This window comes from Pygocentrus nattereri, chromosome 17 (assembly GCF_015220715.1).
Source record: "Pygocentrus nattereri isolate fPygNat1 chromosome 17, fPygNat1.pri, whole genome shotgun sequence".
NCBI lineage: Eukaryota > Metazoa > Chordata > Actinopteri > Characiformes > Serrasalmidae > Pygocentrus > Pygocentrus nattereri.
The window spans coordinates 4,797,177-4,821,599 of record NC_051227.1 but is presented as its reverse complement, the minus strand read 5'-3'; the positions used below and the strand labels follow the sequence as shown (position 1 = coordinate 4,821,599).

The 24,423-nt window shown below is 42.5% G+C and overlaps 2 protein-coding genes across 9 annotated transcripts in view; both read left to right on the top strand.

The window, feature by feature from the left end:
* The window catches only part of LOC108412084 (interleukin-1 receptor accessory protein), a 35,092-nt gene extending 19,282 nt beyond the window's left edge, over positions 1-15,810 (top strand). For all 8 annotated transcript variants that reach the window (XM_037546826.1, XM_037546823.1, XM_037546821.1 and 5 more), the window contains 8 exons: positions 2,614-2,788; positions 3,071-3,239; positions 4,496-4,567; positions 5,440-5,572; positions 6,622-6,770; positions 8,750-8,890; positions 10,229-10,372; positions 13,220-15,810. In XM_037546826.1, coding sequence (XP_037402723.1) covers positions 2,614-2,788; positions 3,071-3,239; positions 4,496-4,567; positions 5,440-5,572; positions 6,622-6,770; positions 8,750-8,890; positions 10,229-10,372; positions 13,220-13,686 — 1,450 coding nt within the window. In that variant the 3' untranslated portion in view covers positions 13,687-15,810. The remainder of the gene's footprint in view (positions 1-2,613; positions 2,789-3,070; positions 3,240-4,495; positions 4,568-5,439; positions 5,573-6,621; positions 6,771-8,749; positions 8,891-10,228; positions 10,373-13,219) is intronic.
* Positions 15,811-18,490: 2,680 nt separating this feature from the next.
* Positions 18,491-19,645, top strand: LOC119265778. The gene is made up of 2 exons (XM_037546759.1): positions 18,491-18,800; positions 18,906-19,645. The coding sequence occupies exon 2, from the start codon at positions 18,932-18,934 to the stop codon at positions 19,643-19,645; it is 714 nt and encodes a 237-aa protein (XP_037402656.1). The 5' UTR covers positions 18,491-18,800; positions 18,906-18,931.
* The last annotated feature ends 4,778 nt before the right edge of the window (positions 19,646-24,423 follow it).

The window sequence follows — 24,423 nt, the reverse complement described above, 5'->3', positions numbered from 1 at the left end:
GAGTCTGGAGACGCCGTGGAGATCGATCTGCTGCCTGCAACATCCTTCAGCATGACCGGTTTGGCAGTGGGTCAGTAATGGTGTGGGGTGGCATTTCTTTGGAGGGCCGCACAGCCCTCCATGTGCTCGCCAGAGGTAGCCTGACTGCCATTAGGTACCGAGATGAGATCCTCAGACCCCTTGTGAGACCATATGCTGGTGCGGTTGGTCCTGGGTTCCTCCTAATGCAGGACAATGCTTGACGTCATGTGGCTGGAGTGTGTCAGCAGTTCCTGCAAGATGAAGGCATTGAAGCTATGGACTGGCCCGCCCGCTCCCCAGACCTGAATCTGATTGATCACATCTGGGACATAATGTCTCACTCCATCTACCAACGTAGTACCACAGACTGTCCAGGAGTTGGCGGATGCTTTAGTCCAAGTCTGGGAGGAGATCCCTCAGGAGACCATCTGCCACATCATCAGGAGCATGCCCAGGCATTGTAGGGAGGTCATACAGGCACGTGGAGGCCACACACAACACTGAGCCTCATTTTGACTTGTTTTAAGGACATTACATCAAAGTTGGATCAGCCTGTCGTGTGTTTTTCCACTTTAATTTTGTGTGGGACTCCAAATCCAGGCCTCCATTGGTTAATAACTTTGATTTCCATTGATGATTTTTGTGTGATTTTGTTGTCAGCACATTCAACTTTGTACAGAACAAAGTATTCAATGAGAATATTTCATTCATTCAAATCTAGGATGTGTTATTTGAGTGTTCCCTTTATTTTTTTGAGCAGTGTATATACATTATACTATATACTTTATTACTTTATAATATATACTTTTTAAGACTTACTGGGTAAGACTCTCAAAACAGCCTCAATTCTTCATGCTGTAAATTCCACTAGATGTTGAAAGTATTCCTTTGAGATTCTGGTCCATGTTGACTTGCATCATATAATTCTTGCAGAAATTTCAGCTATCATTTCATGCTGTGAATCTCTGGTTCTACCACATTTAAAACATGTTCTGCTGGTTTCAGATCCAGTGGCTGTGAAGGCCACGGAAGAACTGAACTCACTATCATGTTCATGAAACCAGTTACTTTTGCTTTGTAATATGTAATATGCATCATCATGCTGGAAGTAGCCTATAGAAAAGGGTAAATTGTGGCCATGAATGGATGAACATGGTCAGCAACAACACTCAAACAGGCTGTGGCATTCAAGCGCTGATTGATCGGTATTAATGGCCCAAAACCCCATTACACCACCTCCACCAGCCTGGACTGCTGACACAAGGCAGGTTGGGATTCATGGTGTTGGTGCCAAATTCTGACCCTACCATCTGCAGTGTAAACCTAAATTAGTTGACTTTACTCTTAAAACTTATTGCCTTGGAAAATTTAAGTAAAGTTACTTAACAGGTTGAAGTTTAAATAGCGGTATATTGAGTTATGGTTACTTTCTCATTTTCAGTGATCCACACGTCTTCAGTGAGTAAAATTACCCAGTAATTATAAACAGTTTCAATTGAGATGGCACTGCTCTACTTTTTGAATGAGTTAGGTCAATTTTAACCCCTTAAAATTCTGTTACATACTAAGACTTATTATTATACTAAAGTAAAAAAAAACGAAGTTATTGCAGCTTTTCATTTCATTCTTGACCGACAAGTGCAACTCAACAGGTTTTTGAGGTCTCATTCTTCCCAGAATGCAGGGCATGACTCTTCTGCTGTTGTAGCCCATCCACCTCAAGGTTTGATATTGCCGATAGCAAGAGGTCAGTGGGCCACCGTTGGTCCACTGATGGCAAAGCTGGCGCTCCACTTGCATTTTGCTCAGGATTTTCTGGGCAGTCCACCAGAGGTTAAACAGAGTAATAAACACAATTCCAATTATCCTCGCCCAGTTTCCACTTACAGTCCAATTGACGTATTTTTCCTTCCTTCTTTTCTATAATTATACTATTTAAATCAGTTCAGTACATGATTTTAATCAGCAACAACATTAGATTAGGGCTAGTCATTATTTCTTCTCTCAGTTATTTGTAATTGTTTATTTTCTGCATTTAAAATCTGTTTGAGGAAATTAAAAACTAGTTAGAGCTTGTGTGCAGGACAGTAATCTGGCTGGTCCAAGCGGGAACCAGCAGTGGCAAACAGTCAGTGGGATGCCAACGAGTGGTTATCTGAGTGACCGTAGCTTTTCCAACAGCTCAAACTAGTCTGGCCATTCTCTGCTGACCACTCTCACCAACAAAGCATTTCCGCTGTCACTCACTGGATGTTTTATCTTTATTGCCTCATTCTGAGTAAAGCTAGAGACATTGTGTGTGAAAATCCCAGATCAGCTGGTATAGAAACACTGAAGTTCTGATGGTTCATGTGAACTTATGCCTGAATCTGCATGATTTTATGCACTGCTGCTACATGATTGGCTGATTAGATAACGGCATGAGTAAGTAGGTGTACAGCTGTTCCTAATAAATCGCTCGGTGAGTGTATAAGTGGCTGTAATAATAATATAGCACATGAAAATAGTATGAAAACAGACACTACACTGAAAAATAAGACATACTACACGGACATGAAATGGTGTGTGTGTGCGCGTGTGTGTGTTCTGCAGGAACACCACATCATGTGCGAAAGTGGGGGTGCAGCTGGAGGTCTTTGTGCGTGGTGGAGTGTGTGATGGTACGCTCCATCATAATGTCACCGTCCCATTCCAGAAGTCCTACACGCTGCGCTGCCCCGACCTGCAGCACCTGCCCAACATCTCTCACAATGTCACCTGGTACCACGTATGTCAGATATATACACACACACACACACACACACACACACACACATACATACATATATATATATATATATATATATATATATATATATATATATATATATATATATATACCTTGCAGGAGAAGGAAAAAACCTCGTTTTTTTCCTGTTTATAGGTTGACATCTGTAAAGCTATAGAGCAGCATCATCATAATATAATCATTTTATACATTTATCCACATAGGGTATATTTTTGATGGTCTCTGAGAATATAATCTCTCTCTCTCTCTCTCTCTCTGTAGAAATGCAGCAGGGATTTTTCATTTGGTTTAGAAAGGCAGGTAAAGGGTGATGAGGTGAAGATCTATAACTTGCTGATTGGTATGGAGGGGCCGTACACCTGCATCGTCTCCTACAAGAACAATGGACATGCACTCCAGTTCACACGTACCATCAACGTCAAGCCCGTCTGTACGACATGCTATACTTTACATTACTCAGCATGTGTTCTACATTACTCTGAATTACTCAGCATGATTGTATCCTACGTTATTCTGTTTAACTCCACATTATTCTACAAAATGCTACAGTACTCTATACATACCTCTACTGCACTTTACTCGGTTACTTTACATTACTCTGCATTATTCTGTTCTACTCTACATTCCTCTCTATGACTGTTCTACTCTATATTACTCTGTTCTACTCTACACTACTCTGCATTACTCTGTTCTAATCTACATTACTCTGTTCTACTCTATATTACTCTGTATTACTCTATATTACTCTGCATTACTTTATTCTACTCTACATTACTCTACATTACTTCATTTTACTCTACATTACTCTGTATTACTGTTCTACTCTACAGTACTCTGTTCTACTCTACATTACTCTGTTCTACTCTATATTACTCTGCATTACTCTATATTACTCTGCATTACTTTATTCTACTCTACATTACTCTACATTACTTCATTTTACTCTACATTACTCTGTATTACTGTTCTACTCTACAGTACTCTGTTCTACTTTACATTACTTTGTTCTACTCTATATTACTCTGCATTACTCTATATTACTCTGCATTACTCTACATTACTCTGTATTACTGTTCTACTCTACAGTACTCTGTTCTACTCTACATTACTCTGCCCTACTCTACATTGCACTACATTGCTCTGTTCTACTCTACATTACTCTGCATTACTTCATTTATCTTTATATTACTCTGTATTACTGTTTCCTACAGTATTCCACATTACTTTGTTCTGCTCTACATTACTGTACATCACTGTTCTACTGTAAATTACTTTACATCACTCTGTTTTACTACATGTTACTCTGCATTACTCTATTCTACTCTACATTACATTGTTTTATATGACTGTTCTACTCTACATAAATCTATATGACTGTTCTATCCTACATTACTCTTCATTACTCTACATTACAGTACTCCACATTACTTTGTTCTACTCTACATTACTCTACATCACTATTTTACTGTACATCATATCTATATATGACTCTGTTCTACTCTGCATCACTCTCTATGACTCTATTCTACTTTACATTACATTACTCTGTATGGCTCTGTTCTACTCTACATTACATCACTTTGTTCTACTCTACATCACTATATGTGACTCTGTTCTACTCTACATTACTCCGCAATACTGTGTTGTACATTCACATTATTCTGCATAAATGTATGTGTGTATCAGCACCCAGCTGTGGAACTGAACATCCAAGGATTCTGAATCCAGCATCTGGTCAGATCTACATAGTTACTTTGGGTGAGTTTCTGTTTACATTAGGACTATTTTTATTCCAGACATTTTGAAGTCAACTTTGATTCACAATAAAAGTGACAGGAATCGATGTAGTCAATCCCAAGATTTGATTCCACACTTCCAAAAAAAATAAACATAGAAAAGGACATCTGCCAAAAACAAAGTGGACAATATTAGCAGTATTTAACCTTAGCAAGAACATTTGTAGAGCTAACGCTAGCTACATTAACTTAGCTGAGTTGTAGCTCCCAGCCCTGATTTACTCCCCATATGGAAATCTGATATATGGCAACATATGGATTTCACACACACACACATACATAATATATATACACATATACATATATATACAACTTCTGTAACACACTTAGTAAGTACTATGGACTGAATAGGATAAGTCATGTCAGCCGGCCAGCCTCAGATTTTGTGATACAGCCATTGTGATTTTATAAAACTGACATGTTGACCTAGAATAGTGAATTTCCTAAAGAATATGCAGAGTTATTGTGCTGTCGCTAAGATATTGCTAGGCAGTTGCTGTGATATGTGGAATTGTTTATTGGGTGGTTTTTAGGGGGGTTGCCAAGTGGTAGCTGCATGTTGTTGAAAATAAATAGGAGTCTATGAGAGGAATGAGGGATGGAAAAACGACACATAGGGGAGTGCAGGTCAGTGTGACTGAGGATTAGAGTTTGAGGACCTGCCCTGAGTGAGTACATGTAGTTTGGTGGCTGTGGTGGCTTGGGGGCAAAAATGAATGGGCTTCTAATGGAGAAATGAGGAACAAGAAAAAAATGACAAACAGATGAGTATGGATCAGGTGATGCCGAGGGATGCTTGTTGCTCAGTAACATTTTTCCATGGTGATCCTGCAGGGGAGGATGTCAATCTGTCGTGCCGGGCGTTTCTGCCCTGCATGGAAAATGAGGAGCAGCAGGTGTGGTGGAGCATCGACAACAAAACAGTGGAAGAACTAGCAGACCCTCGCTACAGCTCACCTGCAAGGAGGTACACTGGAGCCCCGCCATACACCTCTCACCTGTAGATAAGTACACTAAAGCTCCTCCCTCCATACACCTCTCATGTGCAACCAGGTATACTGAAGCCCCTCCCTCCATATACCTCTCACCTGCAGCCAGGAACACTGAAGCCCAGCCCTACCCATACACCTCTCACCTGCAGCCAGGTACGTAGAAACCCCACTCTACGTATCCACTTCTCACCTGCAGCCAGGAACACTGAAGCCCCACTCTACCTATATATCTCTGACCTGCAGCCAGGAACACTGAAGCCCCGCTCTACCTATATATCTCTGACCTGCAGAAAGGGGACACTGAAGCCCCGCTCTATCCATACACCTCTCACCTGCAACCAGGAACACTGAAGCCCCGCTCTATCCATACACCTCTCACCTGCAGCCAGGAACACTGAAGCCCCACTCTATCCATACACCTCTCACCTGCAGCCAGGAACACTGAAGCTCCGCTCTATCCATACACCTCTCACCTGCAGCCAGGAACACTGAAGCCCCGCTCTATCCATACACCTCTCACCTGCAGCCAGGAACACTGAAGCCCCGCTTTATCCATACACCTCTCACCTGCAGCCAGGAACACTGAAGCTCCGCTCTATCCATACACCTCTCACCTGCAGCCAGGAACACTGAAGCCCCGCTCTATCCATACACCTCTCACCTGCAGCCAGGAACACTGAAGCCCCGCTCTATCCATACACCTCTCACCTGCAGCCAGGAACACTGAAGCTCCGCTCTATCCATACACCTCTCACCTGCAGCCAGGAACACTGAAGCTCCGCTCTATCCATACACCTCTCACCTGCAGCCAGTAACACTGAAGCCCCTGCTCTGTCCATACACCTCTCACCTGCAGCCAGGGTACACTACAGCCCCTACGACTCCCTTGAGAAGGTGCATAGAAAGGAGCATTTTTAATTTTAATGTAATGAAAATGAGTGTCAGTCTTTTATCAGATTAATAGGGCATATTGAATAAACCTCTGAATCATCCGCTCTTGTTTATGCCATGTGTTTGTGTTCAGTATTGAGCTGGATGATTACGGTGATCAGACTGTGCTGAAAGTGCTGCACGTGTCTGAGTTTTTGGCGTCGGATCTTCAGAGGGAATTTCGCTGCTCCACCCGGAACAGCAGAGGATTCAACACCAGCATCGCTACCCTGCAGAAAAACGGTAACCCCACTCATGCACTAGGTCATAATACATAATTCCTTAAGTTCTTGAATAATTAGCAGTAGATACTGAATAATTAGCAGTACATACTGAATAATTTGCAGTAGATACTGAATAATTTGTAGTAGATGCTGAATAATTTGTAGTAAATACTGAATAATTTGTAGTAAATACTGAATAATTTGTAGTAGATACTGAATAATTTGTAGTAGATACTGAATAATTTGTACTAAATACTGAATAATTTTTAATAGATACTGAATAATTTGTAGTAGATGCTGAATAATTTGTAGTACATACTGAATAATTTGCAGTAGATACTGAATAATTTGTAGTAAATACTGAATAATTTGTAGTAGATACTGAATAATTTGTACTAAATACTGAATAATTTGTAGTAAATACTGAATAATTTGTAGTAGATACTGAATCATTTTTAGTAGATACTGAATAATTTGTAGTAGATGCGGAATAATTTGTAGTACATACTGAATAATTTGCAATAGATACTGAATAATTTGCAGTAGATACTGAATAATTTGTAGTAAATACCGAATAATTTGCAGTAGATACTGAATAATTTGTATTAGATACTGAATAATTTGCAGTAGATACTGAAAAATCTGTAGTAGATTGTTCTGCCTCACCTGACTACTCAACGCTCTCACCTGTTTCTTATCATGGTTCTCTGTTGGTCCAGTATATAAGCCCGAGCTTTAGCTTAGCTCATTGCGAAGTACTGTCTTGCTGAGCCTTCCATCTGTCTGTCCGCCATTTCCTGTATGAACCTTGCTTTGTTTCCTTTGACCTTGCCTCGCCCTCTCGGTACGGTTGCGATTTCTTGTTTGACCCTGGGTCCATTTTTGGACATTCATGGTTTCTGTTTTGGTGTATTGGTTTTTGACCTTGGACTGACTGACTTTGATTACAGACACTGCCTTTTGTTAATGAACCCTTTTTACCTAAGCGAGGTCTGTAAGCATCTGAATTCTGTCTGAGCCTGACACACTGAATGATTCATAGTAGATATGGGATAATTCTTAGTGGATACCAAAGATTTGTAGTAAATGCTGAATAATTCATAGTAGATAAACTATTCGGTATCTACAGTAACTTAGTAACTACTATGAGTTGTTCAGTATCTATTATGAATTACTCAGTAGTTACTATAAATTATTCTGTAAATACTATGAATTATTCAGTATCTTCTATGAATTTTTCAGGATCTACTATGAATTATTCAGGATCTACTATTAATTATTTAGTATCTACTATGACTTATTCAGTATCTATATAGTAAATGCTGAATAATCCATAGTACATAAATTATTCAGTATCTACAATAACGTACTTAATAACTGCTATAGGTTATTCAGTATTTATTATGAAGTATTTACTACAAATGGTTCTGTTATTCAATATCTACTTTTAATTATTCAGTTTCTATTATAAATCATTTTGTATCTACTTTGAATTATTCAGTGTCTACAATGCATTATGGAATAATATGAATTAATATTTGACATTAACTATTCAGTAATTCATAGGTTCGTATAAGTTGAATGAACTGAACATTTGATAATTACTGTACTGTAAGCATTAAGATTAGTAAGCGAATGACAGGGTAGCAGATTTAGTGTTTACATTATTGTTTTTTTTTGGTGTTTCTGGACTGAAATCAGACTTTAAATATATACATGTATGTATGCACATGTGTGTGTATATTTCCTCTGTGGAAATGGTCTGTGGTCTGGGTGTGTGTATGCATTAATGCGTATATGTGTGTGTGTGTGTGTGTTCATGTATGTGTATATGTGTGTGTGTGTGTGTGTGTTCATGTATGTGTATATGTGTGTGTGTGTGTGTGTGTGTGTGTGGGTGTATTCCCTCTGTGGAGCTGGGCTATGGGCTGGGTGTGTGCATGTATTAATGTGTGTGTGTGTGTGTGTGTGTGTGTGTGTGTGTGTGTGTGTGTGTAGTGTATATCCCCTCTGTGGAGCTGGGCTGTGGTCTGGGTGTAACTCTGGCTGTAGCTGTGCTGCTGTTCGTCCTGTATCGTGTGTATAAACTGGAGGTTCACCTGCTGTATCGCTCCTGGTTTGGAACTGATGAGAGATCTGGTAACGCACACACACACACACACACACACACACACACACACACACACACACACACACACACACACACACTCTTATATACATTGTATTTCTTTATTTAATGTAAAACACTAAACAGTAAAACCAATACTTTGGAGACCCCTAGTGGCCAGTCGATTTATCTGGAGAATGTGTTAAAGGGCAATATATCATGACTTTTTATTTTTAATGAAATTTGACTTATTATGTAAACAGTTTATGTTAAATTTTCATAAAAGTTATGCTTGTCGCCAGCCCATAATGTCCAACTACAAAAATAGTCAAACTCGTTTTTGTGAAGTCACAAAGCATTTACATATCGGCGGAAAAAACAGGCCAAGCCCAAAATGGCAAAGCAATAATTAAGCTAACAGATGCCGTGAGTGAGTGTGTGAGGGTTTTTCGCTTTGTCTTCAAATGTTGGAGTTTAGTGTGTAAATTTGCAGACAGTCTTTTACAGAAAGAAGAGTCAGTATCGATCAAATCAGCACTGACTGTTTCAAACAGCTAAAACTATGTAGTATTAGCATTAGAAGAATGTGGTATGCAGCCGTACCACGGGCCCTGACAACGACCACGAGAGCCGGCAGGAAGGTGGGGCCTGAACCCCGAGCAAGGGGACGAAGCCCTGTGAGAATGGTGGGAGAGGAAATCGGTGAGGGAGTGTTGGATGGTTTGAGAGTCCCAAACTCTGCTGCCAAGTTCCCGCCTCTTGTTCTGCAGCGAGGACGTTATCCTACACCTCACGTTTGACACTGGTGGACGAGCTGTGGAGCGGCAGTGATGGGGAGGTGGAGCGAACTAGCTCTCGTTTCCTCTTGGCTCAGGTGCTCACTCCTTTGCAGATTTCCTCTTCCCTTGAGGTTTGGGCCCCACCTTCCTCTGTGAGAACCGGGGGACCAGCACATACCATAGAAAATATTCTCTATAAAGCCAGAACCATCAGTAACAACCATTATATTTGGGATTTGGCCCATTTTATTTACCCAGTACTGTATGTTTCCCTTTTTCCCTCACAGCAGTTTAGCCTCAGGCTTTCAGGCTGAAGTTATAAGGAGTGTTGTAGCTCAGATTGGTTTTAGAATGAGGCATAGCCAATCAGAACAGAGATCATTTACATATATCAGTCTTAAAGGCACAGTAACAGAAACAGCCTGTTTAACTGTAGGACATAAAGCGAGGCTGTGAAATGAAATGCTGATGTTAATTATGACTGTTTATGGTACACAAACTGTAGGATACAGGCCCTTTAATCTCACAGGGGGAACGTTTGAGACAGATGAGTCTATGGACGTTATGTAAACATCATTATCATATGCGCAGATGATAAGGAGTATGACGTGTATATCTCGTACGCGCGGAACGGGGAGGAGGAGGAGTTCGTCATGACGACGCTGAGGAGGGTGCTGGAGGTAGAGCTCGGATACTCCGTCTGCATCTTCGACAGAGACAGTCTGCCTGGAGGGAGTGAGTTCATACTCATACAGAGTCTGAATCATTACATGTTCAGGGGGAACTCCACCCATTTTCCAAAATTCCTCTAATTCAGTGTGTGAGGTGTGAGAGATTCAGAGAGGTTTGGTGTGAAATGGTCCAAATGTCTTTACAGTGGTGGTGATAGGAACCAGGGGTCACCATGACAGCAACACAAATAGAGACATTTTATTTACCATCCAGACCCACCAGAGAACCTACACGAGTCTTCTGAGTTTATATGGAATGTTGATGATGGTAAATAGTGTAAAATCTGAAATAATATGTATTATTTACTGTAGGAACTTTCTGTGAGGAGCTTTTAGAGGTGGACATCTAGTTCCTATCACCACCACTGTGAACAGTTCTGACAGTAAGAGTGTCTAGAGCATCTCACACCAAAAAATGCTGAACGGCTGTTTACATCTCCTACCGCTTAATTGTGAAAAACTGGTGGAGTCCCCCTTCAAATCACCCAAGATCTCCTCATTGACCATCTCAGATTTACTGATTATCCTCATATTATCAGGGAACAATTTCATTGTGCTCAAAATATCACATTCAGCCCTTTTTAATACCTCAAAAGAGGAAAAATAACAGTTTCCACTGAACTGATGCTCACAAACTCAAACATGTGGTCAGTTTATGACCACACGACCACTGTCTGCAGGATATGCTTTGGTTGTTGGATGATTCTGGATTAGCTTAATATAAAACATAGAGCGTCAGGTACTGACCTGTGCGCCAGATTTTTAAAGTCAGATTTTTAAAGTTGCTTGTTGCAAAACATTCCCTTCTCCTGTGGTTTTACTTATGATGTCATCAGTGATTAGTCGACTCGACTTTCATCAAAAAGCTGCAGATTTTTAAAAAGTCTTGCAGCCCTTAGTCTTAGTTAGTTATTAAAATCTATAGTTAGTTGTTATTAGTTTTAGTAGAGATGAATTTGCACATCTGTACAACTCAAAATGTTTTTTCTGTAGTTAAAGACCTTAAATTTGAGGCTCCCCTGGCGTCCGTTGCCGGGAGTCCAAGAGAGCACAATTGGCCTCGCTCTCTCTGGGTGGGTAGGGTGGCCCTCCTTCTCCCCCCATCACTCAATGTGATGCTAGTCAGTGCAGGCGTCTGTCAGCTGACGTAACAGATCTGGCGGTCGGCGCTTTCCTCTGAGTGCGTTCGGCTGTCCAGTGACGTTGCGTGAGCAGCAGTTCGAAAAAGAGTGGTGGCTGGTTTCACAGGTCTTGGAGGAAGCCTGTGCTGCCTTCACCCTCCTAACGCTGATGGCATTGTGTGATTGGGGGAGCAGTGGCAGGTGGAATTGGAGACGATTAAAATGGGGGGGGGGGGGGGGTTGGGTAAAAAAAAAAAAGACCTTAAACCCATAATAATATTCACTTAAAATACAGTATGTGCCCTAAACAGCTTAAAGTTATGATTCAACAAAGTTTTTTTTACTTTTTTAGAGCTCTGCTTCTCAGAAAAGATTTACATTCACATTTACATTCTTGTACTGGATGTTATTCCCTGAAAGTATGAGGCTAATCTGAAATGGTTTATTTTTATTATTATTATTATTATTATTATTATTATATCTGGTATTTGATATGGATTTACACTTCTGTCAATTCATTCAAAGAGCCCATATTTTGGAAAACCACACCTTTATATTATAAACAAACTTCAAAATGTCCATACAGTCCATGCATGAAAACTAAGCTTGATTTGAATTCACTTTTTTGTGATGTCATAGTAAACCATCCATTTGCATAAATGCTCCTATTCTCACTTTTTCTATGAAGCACATAGAAGGCAGCCAATCAGAACAGAGCTCAGTAATGCGAATTAATTGTAAGGGACAAAGAGCGTTTTTGAGTTCAGACCATGCCTTCAACATGGCGGTGGTAGTATGGGGAAGACGGATTTGGGGGGTGAGTGGCTCAGAGAACTTGGGCTGGAATTCTGGGCAGTTTCTGTCTGTAGCTAGAAGACTGGACCCTCATAGCTGTAGTATGACTGATGTAGGACTGAGGAACAGGGGGGACATAGGGTGGTGGTGGGGATTGTAAACACTTTGTCATAGTAACGGAAGGCGAGGATGTGAATGTATATGGTGTTATAAGGAGGGGTTTCAGCCATGCTTCTCCCCCCAGACAGTTCTGCAAAATGGTCAGCTTTGACTATTTTTGTCGCATAAAACCACACAAACATCATAACTGGACCTTATAAGGGGAAATATGAAATAGGAGAAGAATTTAGGACATGGCCTTTTTAATATTTCTGATTAAGGGCCAATACTCTTTTGTTTAAAGGGCCGATACCCTACATTTTTATCTATGCTGACAGTTGCTAGGGAGATGCTATTACTATATTATTTTAGGTAGTCGCAAATGTGTTGCTACAATGTTGCTTTGTGGTTGCTAGGTGATTGCTGGGCTGTTATGTGGTTGCTAGGGTATTGCTAGGTGGTTACTAGGGTTTTAGGGTGCATTTTTCCTGCTGAGGTCAACTGAAAACATCTGTGCAGTTGTGCATTTTTCCAGCCTCTCTTTATCAGTTACAGTTAAACCGGCTGGTTTAGTTACTGTGCCTTTCAGACTGAAATGTAAATATGCTTTGATCTGATTAGCTGCCTCATTTGAAATGCAATCCAGTCTTAAACACGCCTTATAACTTCAGTGTGAGTGGATGCAGCTTAGGTTCCATAAATGGACTGTAGAGTGAGACATTCCTCAAAACTTTAATGATATTAACTTACATTCATTTTTGGGTGATATGGACCCTTTAATTCTGGTGTGTCAGTATGTGTCTGTGTGTGTAACTGTGATGTGTGTATGTGTGTAGCCATAACGGACGAGACGCTGCGGTTCGTTGGCCGCAGCCGGCGGCTGGTGATTGTGGTGAGCGCACTCAGCGCTGTGCAGGGTACCCAGGCTCTGCTGGAGCTTCAGGCTGGGCTGGTGATGCTGCGGGGGGGCCGCCTGAGGGTGGTGCTGATCCAGTATAAGCCTGTAAACAAGCAGTGCTGGGTGAAAGAGCTGCGCAGGGCGCGCGTCGCTCTCACCCTGATCCGCTGGCAGGGAGAGAAGTCCCTCCCTCTGTCGTCTCGCTTCTGGAAGCAGCTGCAGCTGGAGCTGCCCGCCCGCAAACACACCACACACACGGACACAGAGCACACAGTCAGCCACACGGGCCACGGAGAGCGCAAACAAGCGGTCGAGAGCACGGCGCTGATTCTGGACTCTCTGAGGAAAACTGTCATACGGACACCTCAGAAACAGAGTGAGCAGAGCAGCAGCACTGCAGTTTAAACCAGGGCTCCTCAAACCACTTCTGCCTCAAGGCCCACCTGCTCATCATTATCAGAGAGCACGAAGGGCCTCCGCATCACAAAACTAAGACTTTTGCTTAAAAGTGTCATTTTGGAAATTTTCAGTACAGCTTTGTTTGGGTGCCAGGGCTCACAAGATGTGACACAAATCAGAGAGCATAAAATATCAACAGATGATGCTGAAGTAAGCCTGTTTTATACCAGACGTCGAGCAGAATGGGGGAATGTCAGGGCGAGTGTGTGTTTACTTCTATAGGAAAGGTTCACTGTTTTTTCAGGGCTACTATTTACAAAAGTGTTTCCTAAAGAAAATGCAAAGTGACTGCACAGCGTAAGCAGTTGCTAGGCAGTTGCTAGGAAGATGCTGAACCGTTACAATAGTATTTAAGGTGGTTGCAAATGTGCTGATAAATTGTTGCTAGGGTGTTGCTATGTGGTTGCTAGGGTGTTGCTAGGTGGCTACTAGGGTGTTGCTAGGTGGTTGCTGGACACCAACTTTTGCACTTTGTCATTTAACACAGTTTGTCCGAAAGCCTTGTGTCCAAACAAATAACTGTATACAAGCACACCAATCCTGATCAGACCGAACATTCCAGGTTTGGAATGGTGGCGATCTCAAAAACTGTGTTAGTGGACGAAAATTGGGCAGAAAACTAATAATAAGAAGAATAAAACGATAAGAATAAATAGAGGAGGATAGGTTCCTCGTTTCAGTCTTGGTACCTCTCAGTGTTCCTCTTGCTCTTAAGGAGTTTCTCCTGCCACTGTCTCCTTCGGGGACGCTCGTAGGGGCTCAGACCTGGGTTTGCCATAAAACTGTGGCAGCACCTCTTGAAAAAAGTAGAATATAAATATATTTGACTTTGTTTATATGGTAGATAACAATAATGTGAATGGTTATTATTATTATTACAATTATTATTATTGATTATTATCATTATTATTACAATAATCTAAATAATGAAAACATTTCAGGTTTCTTTTTTGTCGTTTAGTCAGCTTAAGATAGAGTGCAATCATTGGCCCACTACAGACCACGGGCCCTCCTCAGGACCACCAAGGGATGTTCAGCAGCCCATTCAGGTCCATGGCTCAGTGGCTGAGAAGCCCTGCTTTAAACTGAATGGTTTTCACAGGTGGGAGCTCCCGGGCTCGGCCCCAGAACCATCACCATCTCAGTACAGACAGTATTGGACTGATGTCACACTGATCACGGCTGCCACATCAATATTCCATACTGTAAAAAGTATCCTGTTCTAGATCATGTAACAGAAAAAACGCACTTCCATCACATCATTTACCTTCGTTTGTCATGCAGCATTTTAATACATCAAACTGTTCAGCAGTGCATTGACGCAATACAACGTCAGAAAGCTTGAAATTACAACCCCACAAACCGTTTTATGATCCGTTATTCACATCTTATTTACAGCATCTGCACCGAATGAGCGAACACCAGCAAATCTGTGTGCCCTCACCTTCAGAGCCTCACCGCCTCCACAGAAACACCATCATCCAAAACGTAGTCCGATAACACGGCAAGAGTCAGAGATCAGATTAGAGATCTCCGAGTCAGGAGGAAACAAGCTCCTCCCCGCTAGACACTGTTACCCTTTTTTTAAAAACTTGAGAGTTTTCTTTCAAACGAGGCCGGGATCCTGACTGTAGCCCGCAGTATGTGGGAACAGCGCACCCTTTTACCTTGGGTGTGCTGTTTCATGCTAAAACTGGGCCACAGATAAAAGGTCAACCCATTTGTTTCCATCCTAAACTTCAGAGTGAAATAACAGCGCCGCTGTAATATGCAGGGTTCGAATACAAGCTGATTCCTTTGAGTAAAAATCAATTAAAAACTACAGAAAGAATATTCTTAATTCCCATAAATCATTAGGACAGCTCAACGCCGTCGAACTGCCTTGTCTTATCTTGACCTCATCAGATTTTCATTTAGGAGTAAAGATGGGAAGTTTCTGGAATATGGTAACTAAATATTGCCTGAATTACCACTGTACCAAAAAAAAAAGATAAAATTGAGAAATTTGGGTAAAAATACTGTTTCAGTGACATCAATTATTATTATTAATAATTAACTCAGATTTACTTACAACACCTAATTCATTATAATTAATACATTAATAATTATAATTAATTGTAGTATAATAATAATATAGCAATAATAATACGGATTAAATAGCAAATAGCTTAATGTTACTGATAAGTAATGACTGGAGAGGTTTAATGGATTGTGGCCTGTGAGTTCCATTCAGTTTTATTTGCATTTTTAGTGTATATATATATATATATATATATAATGTGTGCATGTCTTACTGTGTGTTGTCAAGATGTGGTCATACATATTTTCTATTTCTGTTTCCTATTTTGTAAAAACATTTCATTTGTGAAGTTTGTATTGTTCATTTTATTGTTATTTATGTCTGTCATTTCACATTCATTTGAATTGATTTTGTGTTCATTTCCAGATTTGATGCCATATTTTCTTATTCTTTGCCATTGTTTGTATATCTGAATAAATATTTTTGCATTCTTATCAACAGTTTCATCCATTTCATCCACACTGGAAGCTGTGGCGTGTGTGTGTGTGTGTGTGTGTGTGTGTCCATTAATGGTCAGATTAATATAAACTGCGTCCAGCTGACTGTGCAGGTTTGCATAACTGGATCCTTTCTGTTCAGTGTATATTCCATTAGAGGATAATACAGTGTAATCAATATGCTAATGAAGGAGTGTAGTGTAATCAGCATGCTAATGAAGCCTGAGCTCAGGCTTTGCTCCTGTATGAACTCCCTAATCTCGCCCACCTGATTCTCTTTGTTAGTGATGGTTAATTAGCTGTAGAGGTGGGTCGGGTGTGTTACAGCAGATTACAGTAACAAACAGCTTATAGAGTCTCTTAAGAGCCGCACTGACTGAGTGGGTTACGCAGTGAAAGTGAAGAGGTTCATGGAGAAGATGGACCAACTTCAGAAGTCATGAGATTTACGGAGGCAAATGTTTAGGTTCTCAATTCACAAAAATAATGTTTTTAAAATCAGAGTTGGAAGCGCTATTTAAACAGCCCATTTAAACACAAAGCTAAGCTAAGCAGTCTGTTTGGAATTGAATACTTTCTGCTGTCACATAAACCAGCACATCTGCCTATTCAGTCGATGACGTTTAGCCCCGCCCATTCTTGCTGAAGCTGAAGCAGCCAATCAGAACAGAGCACATTTACATACAGTCACATATTTACATACAGAACTGCGCCACCTGCTGGTTGTGTGCAAAACATTTTTACCGTGATGAATTAACCAGCTTTGCGATTGTGGTTTGTGTTTATTTTGCAACAAGAAGCTATTAATGCAATATAATAAACAGCAGGGGGCGCTCTGACCACTTCCATATGGGTAGAGTCTAGGGGGCGGAGCTAAAGCTGAAATTGCTTCACCTGGTTAAACTTGAATGTGCAAATAATACACTTTCTATTTTTTCTCTTTTAATGGGGATAATAATGTGGTGATAATATTTTGCTGGGTGATTGGATAATAAGAAATAACTATAAACATACATAAATTTGATTTATATACCATGCTTTCATGGCAGCATTGACCCAAGGTGCTTCACAGCAAACGAACTAAATAAAATACAACAAAATTAAATGTATAATAAGAAATGCAGGATAAAATGGTGACAAAGTATCTAAATTAAGCCACATGGACATTCACTGTTTGTTTATTAATGCTAAAACATCAGGTACAGTCCTGCTGCCATTCCTGCATTCATCAACATTCATCACTACATCACTGATCTAGATGGTTCTTTCTTCCTTCACACTGTTCTAGGATGTTCTCCATTCATCCACAATAATTCATTTGGTTTAATGTTTCAAACTAATCAAACTCCTGTGAACATCATAAAGGACGGTCCAGTCTTCAGCATGAAGGCCACCCCACACTGACCACACTGACACTGTCTAGACTGTTCTCCTCGATTCACATGGCTCCTAGAATGCTCTTCCTCCATTTATACTGTTCTAGAATGTTCTCCTGTCATGCACAGGTCTCAAACGTTGTCCCCATTGACACTGTTTTACAATGTTCATTTGCAAATTAATCTTTTACACTGTTCGGTCAGAAGGTTGGCCCCGATTGGTCAAAAGTCTGGTCACAATTGATGAAAGTCAGCCCTGACAGGGCCACCAGAATGTTGGTCCAGTTGGCTGGCCCTGATTCATCTGCCACAGAGCTGGCCCTGATTCACCAGAATGTTGGTATAGTTGGCTGGCCCTGATTCACCAGAATGTTGGTATAGTTGGCTGGCCCAGATTCACCAGAATGTTGGTCCAGTTGGCTGGCCCTGATTCATCTGCCACAGAGCTGGCCCTGATTCACCAGAATGTTGGTATAGTTGGCTGGCCCTGATTCACCAGAATGTTGGTATAGTTGGCTGGCCCTGATTCACCAGAATGTTGGTATAGTTGGCTGGCCCAGATTCGTCTGCTATAGAGCTGGCCCTGATTGGTAAGAAGGTTGGTACGAAGGTTGGCCCTGATTGGTTGGAAATCTGACCATAGTTGATCAAGAAAGTTGGCCTTGACTAATCCACCTGAAAGTTGTTTGTTGGCTGGCCTTTGTTCATCTGCAGAAGGCTGGCCCTGATTCGTTAGAAGGTTGGCCCTCATTTATCCACCAGGAAGTTGTCTCCAATTGTTTTAGGAAGTTGACCATGATTGGTCAGAGTGCTGACTCTAATTGATGAGAAGCCTTGCCTTGATTGGTCCGCCAGAATGTTGGCACTGATTGTACACTGTTTTCCTTATTGGTCAGGATGTTGACCCTGACTGGTAAAAAGATTGGCTCTAATTGGTGAGAATGTTGACCCTGATTGGTCCACCTGAATGTTGGTCCTGATTGCTTAAAAGTCTAGAGTGTTGACCCTGAGTAATCTAAATATGATCTGCTATAAGGCTGTCTGTGACTGACCCAGAGCAGATTAGGCATGCAGTATAAGTTGCCATGGTGATGTACCCAGGAAAGAAGTGATCCATCAGCATGAAACAGAAAATCAGAATACCAAAATTTGTTTAACGTTTGCTGGGTAAGTAAGAGATCCTACTTTGTGAGACTGCAGGCATGTCTCTGTTTATGTTTGTAGACTGAATGTAGATGCATTATAATTTGTTTTTGTTTATTTCTGTATTAGACCTGCTGGAACGTGCGCTGAGGTGTATGCAGGCGAGTCGCCGGCTGCTGGTGGTCCTGAGCAGCGAGTGTGTGTGTGAGAAGAGTGTGAGCCTGCTGGAGTGCCGGCTGTGTGTGTACCTGCACCACATGCTCCGCACGCCTCTGATCATGGTGCGGAGGTGTGCCCTTGGTGCCCCCTGCAGCGAGCTAGCAGAACTGCGGCGGAGCTCAACCTGCATCCGATGGCACGGTGCACGCTCGGAGCAGCCCGGTTCACGCTTCTGGAAGCTTCTGAGGTTGGCGCTGCCTGTCCGGCCACTGGCATTGGGCCGACGGCTCATCGACAGCACGTCGTCGCACTCGGACCTGGCATCGGCCGCACTCAGACACACACATGCGCTCACACATGCACAGCTGGGGGTTTATGGAGGAGCACAGTGCCTGAAAGGTCACCAAAGTCAGGGACAGAGGGGGCGGGGCTGCGAGAAAAGGGGACGGGGCTGTGCTGTCTGTGTGAACTTTCAGGAGAGCCGACGCATTTGGGGTGGAGTTGCTGTGCCCCACTGGAACACACACCTGCAGCAGAGCATCACGGCCAACGGGACTGTCACACACACTACACACACGGCACTAAGTGTGATGCCTGACTCAGCAGACAACCAGGACGGTGAAACCAGAGCAACACAGGGGTCATGTGACCACACCAACAATAACGGCACTCACAGCCAAAGCTGTGAGATACAAACAACACACTGCTGAAACATATGAAGTCAGAGTGTAGGCCAAAAGGTCACTGAGATCAGGTATCGAGTGGGAGGAGCTTTAAAAGGAAAGGCAGGACTGTGAGATGAGGGATGGTGCAATGACAGGAAAGGTGGTGCACTGGGAGGAGGTGCACTGGGAGGAGGGTGCAGGGTAGGGAGAAGAGAGGGCAAGGCTTTTCGGAGGTGAAGCTTTGAGAAAAAAGGATGGGGCTATGAAAAGATGAGGCAGGGCATTGAGAAGAGAAGGTGAGGCTGTGAGAGGAGCAGCAGGATTGTGATAGAATTGGGGGCACCATGATATGAGGAGGGAGGGTGGGAAAGGAGGTGAAGTTTTGAGAAGAAAGCATGTGACTATAAGAAGTGGAGGCAGGGCTTTGAGTAGAATGGGTGGAGCTTTGAGATCTTTGAGGCAGATTTTTGAGAAGAGATGATTGAGCTGTGTTGAAAGGGGAGGAAACTATTAGATTATGGATGTCCTGGGCAGGGCTTTGAGAAGAGAGGGTGAGGCTATGAGAAGAAGAGGCAGGGCTTTGAGAAGCGACAGTGGGGCTATGAAATGAGGAGGCAGGGCTTTGAGAAGAGAGGGTAGGATTTTGAGAAAAGGAGGCAAGGTTTTGAGAAGAGCAGGTGAGGCTATGAGAAGAGGCAGGGCTTTGAGAAGAAAGGATGGGGCTAAGAAGAGGCAGGGTTTTGAGAAGAGCAGTTAGAATTTTGGGAAACGGAGGCAGGGTTTTGAAAAGAGTGGGTGAGGCTATGAGAGGAAGAAACGGCTTTGAGAAGAAAGGGTGCAGCTAAGAGATAAGGAGGCAGAGTTTTGAGAAGAGAGGGTAGGATTTTGAAAAAGGAAGCAGGGTTTTGAGAAGAAAAGGTGGGGCCATGAGATGAGGAGGCAGGAATTTGAGAAGAAACGGTAGGATTTTGAGAAAAGAAAGAAGGGTTTTGAGAAGAAAGGGTAGGATTTTGAGAAAAGAAAGAAGGGTTTTGAGAAGAGACCGTGGGGCTATGACATGAGGAGGCAGGGTTTTGAGAAGAAAGGGTAGAATTTTGAGAAAAGGAGGAAGGGTTTTAAGAAGAGCAGGTGAGGCTTTGAGATGGAGAAGCAGGGTTTTGAGAAGAGATGGTAGGATTTTGAGTAAAGGAGGCAGGGTTTTGAGAAGAGCGGGTGAGGCTATGAGAAGAAGAAGCAGGGCTTTGAGAACAAAGGGTACAGCTATGAGATAAGGATGCAGGGTTTTGAGAAGAGAGGGTAGGATTTTGGAAAAGGAAGCAGGGTTTTGTGAAGAAAAGGTGGGGCCATGAGATGAGGAGGCAGGGTATTGAGGAGAGAAGGTTGGATTTTGAGAAAAGGAGGCAGGGTTTTGAGAAGAGACAGTGGGGCTATGAGATAAGGAGGCAGGGTTTTGAGAAGAGCAGGTGAGGCTATGAGAAGAAGAGGCAGGGCTTTGAGAAGAAAGGGTGCGGCTATGTGAGATGAGTAGGCAGGGTTTTGAGAAGAAAGGGTAGAATTTTGAGAAAAGGAGGCAGGGTTTTGAGAAGAGTGTTTGAGGGTATGAGAAAAAGAGGCAGGGCTTTGAGAAGAGCGGGTGCGGCTATGAGTAGAAGTGGCAGGGCTTTGAGAAGAAAGGGTAGGATTTTGAGAAAAGGAGACAGGGTTTTGAGAAGAAAGGGTGGGGATATGAGAAGGGGAGGCAGGATTTTGAGAAGAGAGTAGGATTTTGAGAAAAGGAGGCAGGGTTTTGAGAAGAGCAGGTGAGGCTATGAGAAGAAGAGGCAGGGCTTTGAGAAGAAAGTGTGCAGCTATGAGGTGAGGAGGCAGGGTTTTGAGAAGAGAGGGCAGGATTTTGAGAAAAGGAAGCAGGGTTTTGAGAAGAGAGGGTGAGGCTATGAGATGAGGAGGCAGGTTTTTGAGAAGAGAGGGTGAGGCTATGAGATGAGGAGGCAGGGTTTTGAGAAGTGAGGGTAGGATTTTGAGAAAAGGAGGCAAGGTTTTGAGAAGAGCGGGTGAGGCAGTGAGAAGAAGAGAAGAAAGGATGGGGCTATTAGATAAGGAGGCAGGGCTTTGAGAAGAGTGGCACCATGATTGATGATCAAAGATGGAAAAAGTCAACAAAAAGTGGGGTAGAATTGGTGGGGCATTAAATGAAGGGGTGGGACAGTGAGATCAGGGTTGTGGCTAGAGGAGACAGAGCATTGGGAAGAGAGGGGATCTGCAGGATTTAGAGTAGGGTTATGAGATAGGGACAGGCCTGTGGGATTGGAGCGAGATGGTGAGAGAAGGAGGCAGGGCTTTTTGGTATGACGAAACAGGGTTTATAAAGGGGGCAGGGGTATGAGGGGACACTGTGTCCCATTAGCGAATAATTGAACTGTGTACACAGAGACTGAAGACTAACGAAGTTTTACGTATGTATGTTGTGCGACATGTACAGTCATCTGTGTTGAGGGTAATTATGGGATGTTGTGTAAGTGCAGAAAATAAAGAGAAAATAAATGAACTGGTAACGTCCAGCCTCTTTATCTGTTCTCCAGACTGCGTGGACTTAAAATGATAAGGTAAGTGTACTGAATTTTGTTTTGTGATGGAAAAAAAGCAGGTCATATTTTGAAAATACATTAATGCCGTCTGAAACTAAATGACTGCAGAGCCAGCTGGATTTTCTGTATGTGTTGCAGAATGCCTTTATCTCCAACCTGACCAGTCAGAGCTACGGAGCTCCTGCAGAGCTGGCAGAACGTAGGAAATTGGACTTGATGTGAAGTCTTAGGTGCGTTAAAGAACGTTGCATTTTAATGGCCCATAAAGGGCTTTATTAAGCGACGGAAAGTGTAAATGCATTTACATAGGACACGGCAGCTGTTCTACAGTAGAGAAGCTTAAATCTAATAAATATTACTTTCAAAGAACAAGCAACATGAAACGGTGGAACTAACTGACAGGACAAATACACTATATTTCCAAAAGTATTCGCTTGTCTGGCTTCAGACACGTATGAACGACATCCCAATCTTAATCCATAGGGTTTAATATGATGTTGGCCCCCCTTTGCAGCTATAACAGCTTCAACTCTTCTGGGAAGGCTTTCCACAAGGGTTAGGAGTGTTTATGGGAATTTTTGACCGTTCTTCCAGAAGTGCATTTGTGAGGTCAGACACTGATGTTGGACGAGAAGGCCTGGCTCACAGTCTCCACTCTAATTCATCCCAAATGTGTTCTGTCAGGTTGAGGTCAGGACTCTGTGCAGGCCAGTCAAGTTCTTCCACACCAAACTCGCTCATCCACGTCTTTATGGACCTGCTTTATGAACTGGTGGGCAGTCATGTTGGAACAGGAAGGGGCTGTCCCCAAACTGTTCCCACAAAGTTGGGAGCATGAAATTGTCCAAATCTCTTGGTGCTGAAGCATTAAGAGTTCCTTTAACTGGAGTTAAGAGGCCGAGCCCAACTCCTGAAAAACAACCCCACACCATAATCCCCCCTCCACCAAACTTTACACTCGGCACAATGCAGTCAGACAAGTACTGTTCTCCTGGCAACTGCAAAAGCCAGACTCGTCCATCGGATTGCCAGACAGAGAAGCATAATTGTTCACTCCAGAAAACACGTCTCCACTGCTCTAGAGTCCAGTGGCGGCGCTTTTCACCACTGCATTCCACGCTTTGCACTGCGCTTGGTGATGTAAGGCTTGGATGCAGCTGCTCGGCCATGGAAACCCATTCCATGAAGCGCTCTACACAGTTCGTGAGCTGATCTGAAGGCCACATGAAGTTTGGAGGTCTGTAGTGATTGACTCTGCAGAAAGTTGGTGACCTCTGCGCTCTATGCCCCTCAGCATCCGCTGACCCCGCTCTGTCATTTTACGTGGCCGACCACTTCGTGACTGAGTTGCTGTCGTTCCCAATCGCTTTCACTTTGTTATAATCCCACTGACAGTTGACTGTGGAATATTGAGCAGTGAGGAAATTTCATGACTGGACTTGTTGCACAGGTGGCGTCCGATCACGGTACCATGCTGGAACTCACTGAGCTCCTGAGAGCGACCCATTCTTTCACTAATGTCTGTAGAAGCAGTCTGTGGGTCTAGGGGCTCGGCTTTATACACCTGTGGCCATGGAAGTGACTGGAACACCCAAATTCATTGATTTGGATGGGTGAGTGAAAACTTTTGGAAATATAGTGTATAATGTATCATTTAATCCTCTCTGGAACCTTCACTAACCAGTCCAAACAAGTTGATTAAGGCTTAGTCATTTCCATTCTGGCACTTTACAATTGGAAAATTATCCAAAATTTTGCACAACACACTTTTTATTTCTAATTGAATCAAATTGAATTAAAATTTTAATTTGCAAAAAATAAATTTTTTTTTAAACAACTGCAGAGGTCTGTTTACTTTGTTTCCCTATCAAAAACAACTACTTTCTGCTTGTTAAATGTTAAAAAAATATTAGTTGTTGTCTTTCCTATAGCAAAAATGGCCATTGTTCATCTCCTCTGGGAAATACCTTGAGTGTGTTACGTTAGCATAAAAGAGCAGTTTTCCCAGTGTTAGCTGTTTAGCTGCTATCTGGCTATCCCTTATCGCCACCCTGAGAATCTGAGGGTCAATTACATGAAGCCGACACAGCACCACAGCACGAACGAGTCCTGGAGCCTATCCCAGCAGTTATTGGGCAGGATACACCCTGGACAGGTCACCAGTCCATCGCAGGGCCCAGTGATAAACTATTCTCTATTTTTCTGAATCCTCCATATTGACCAATTAGGCCATTGACC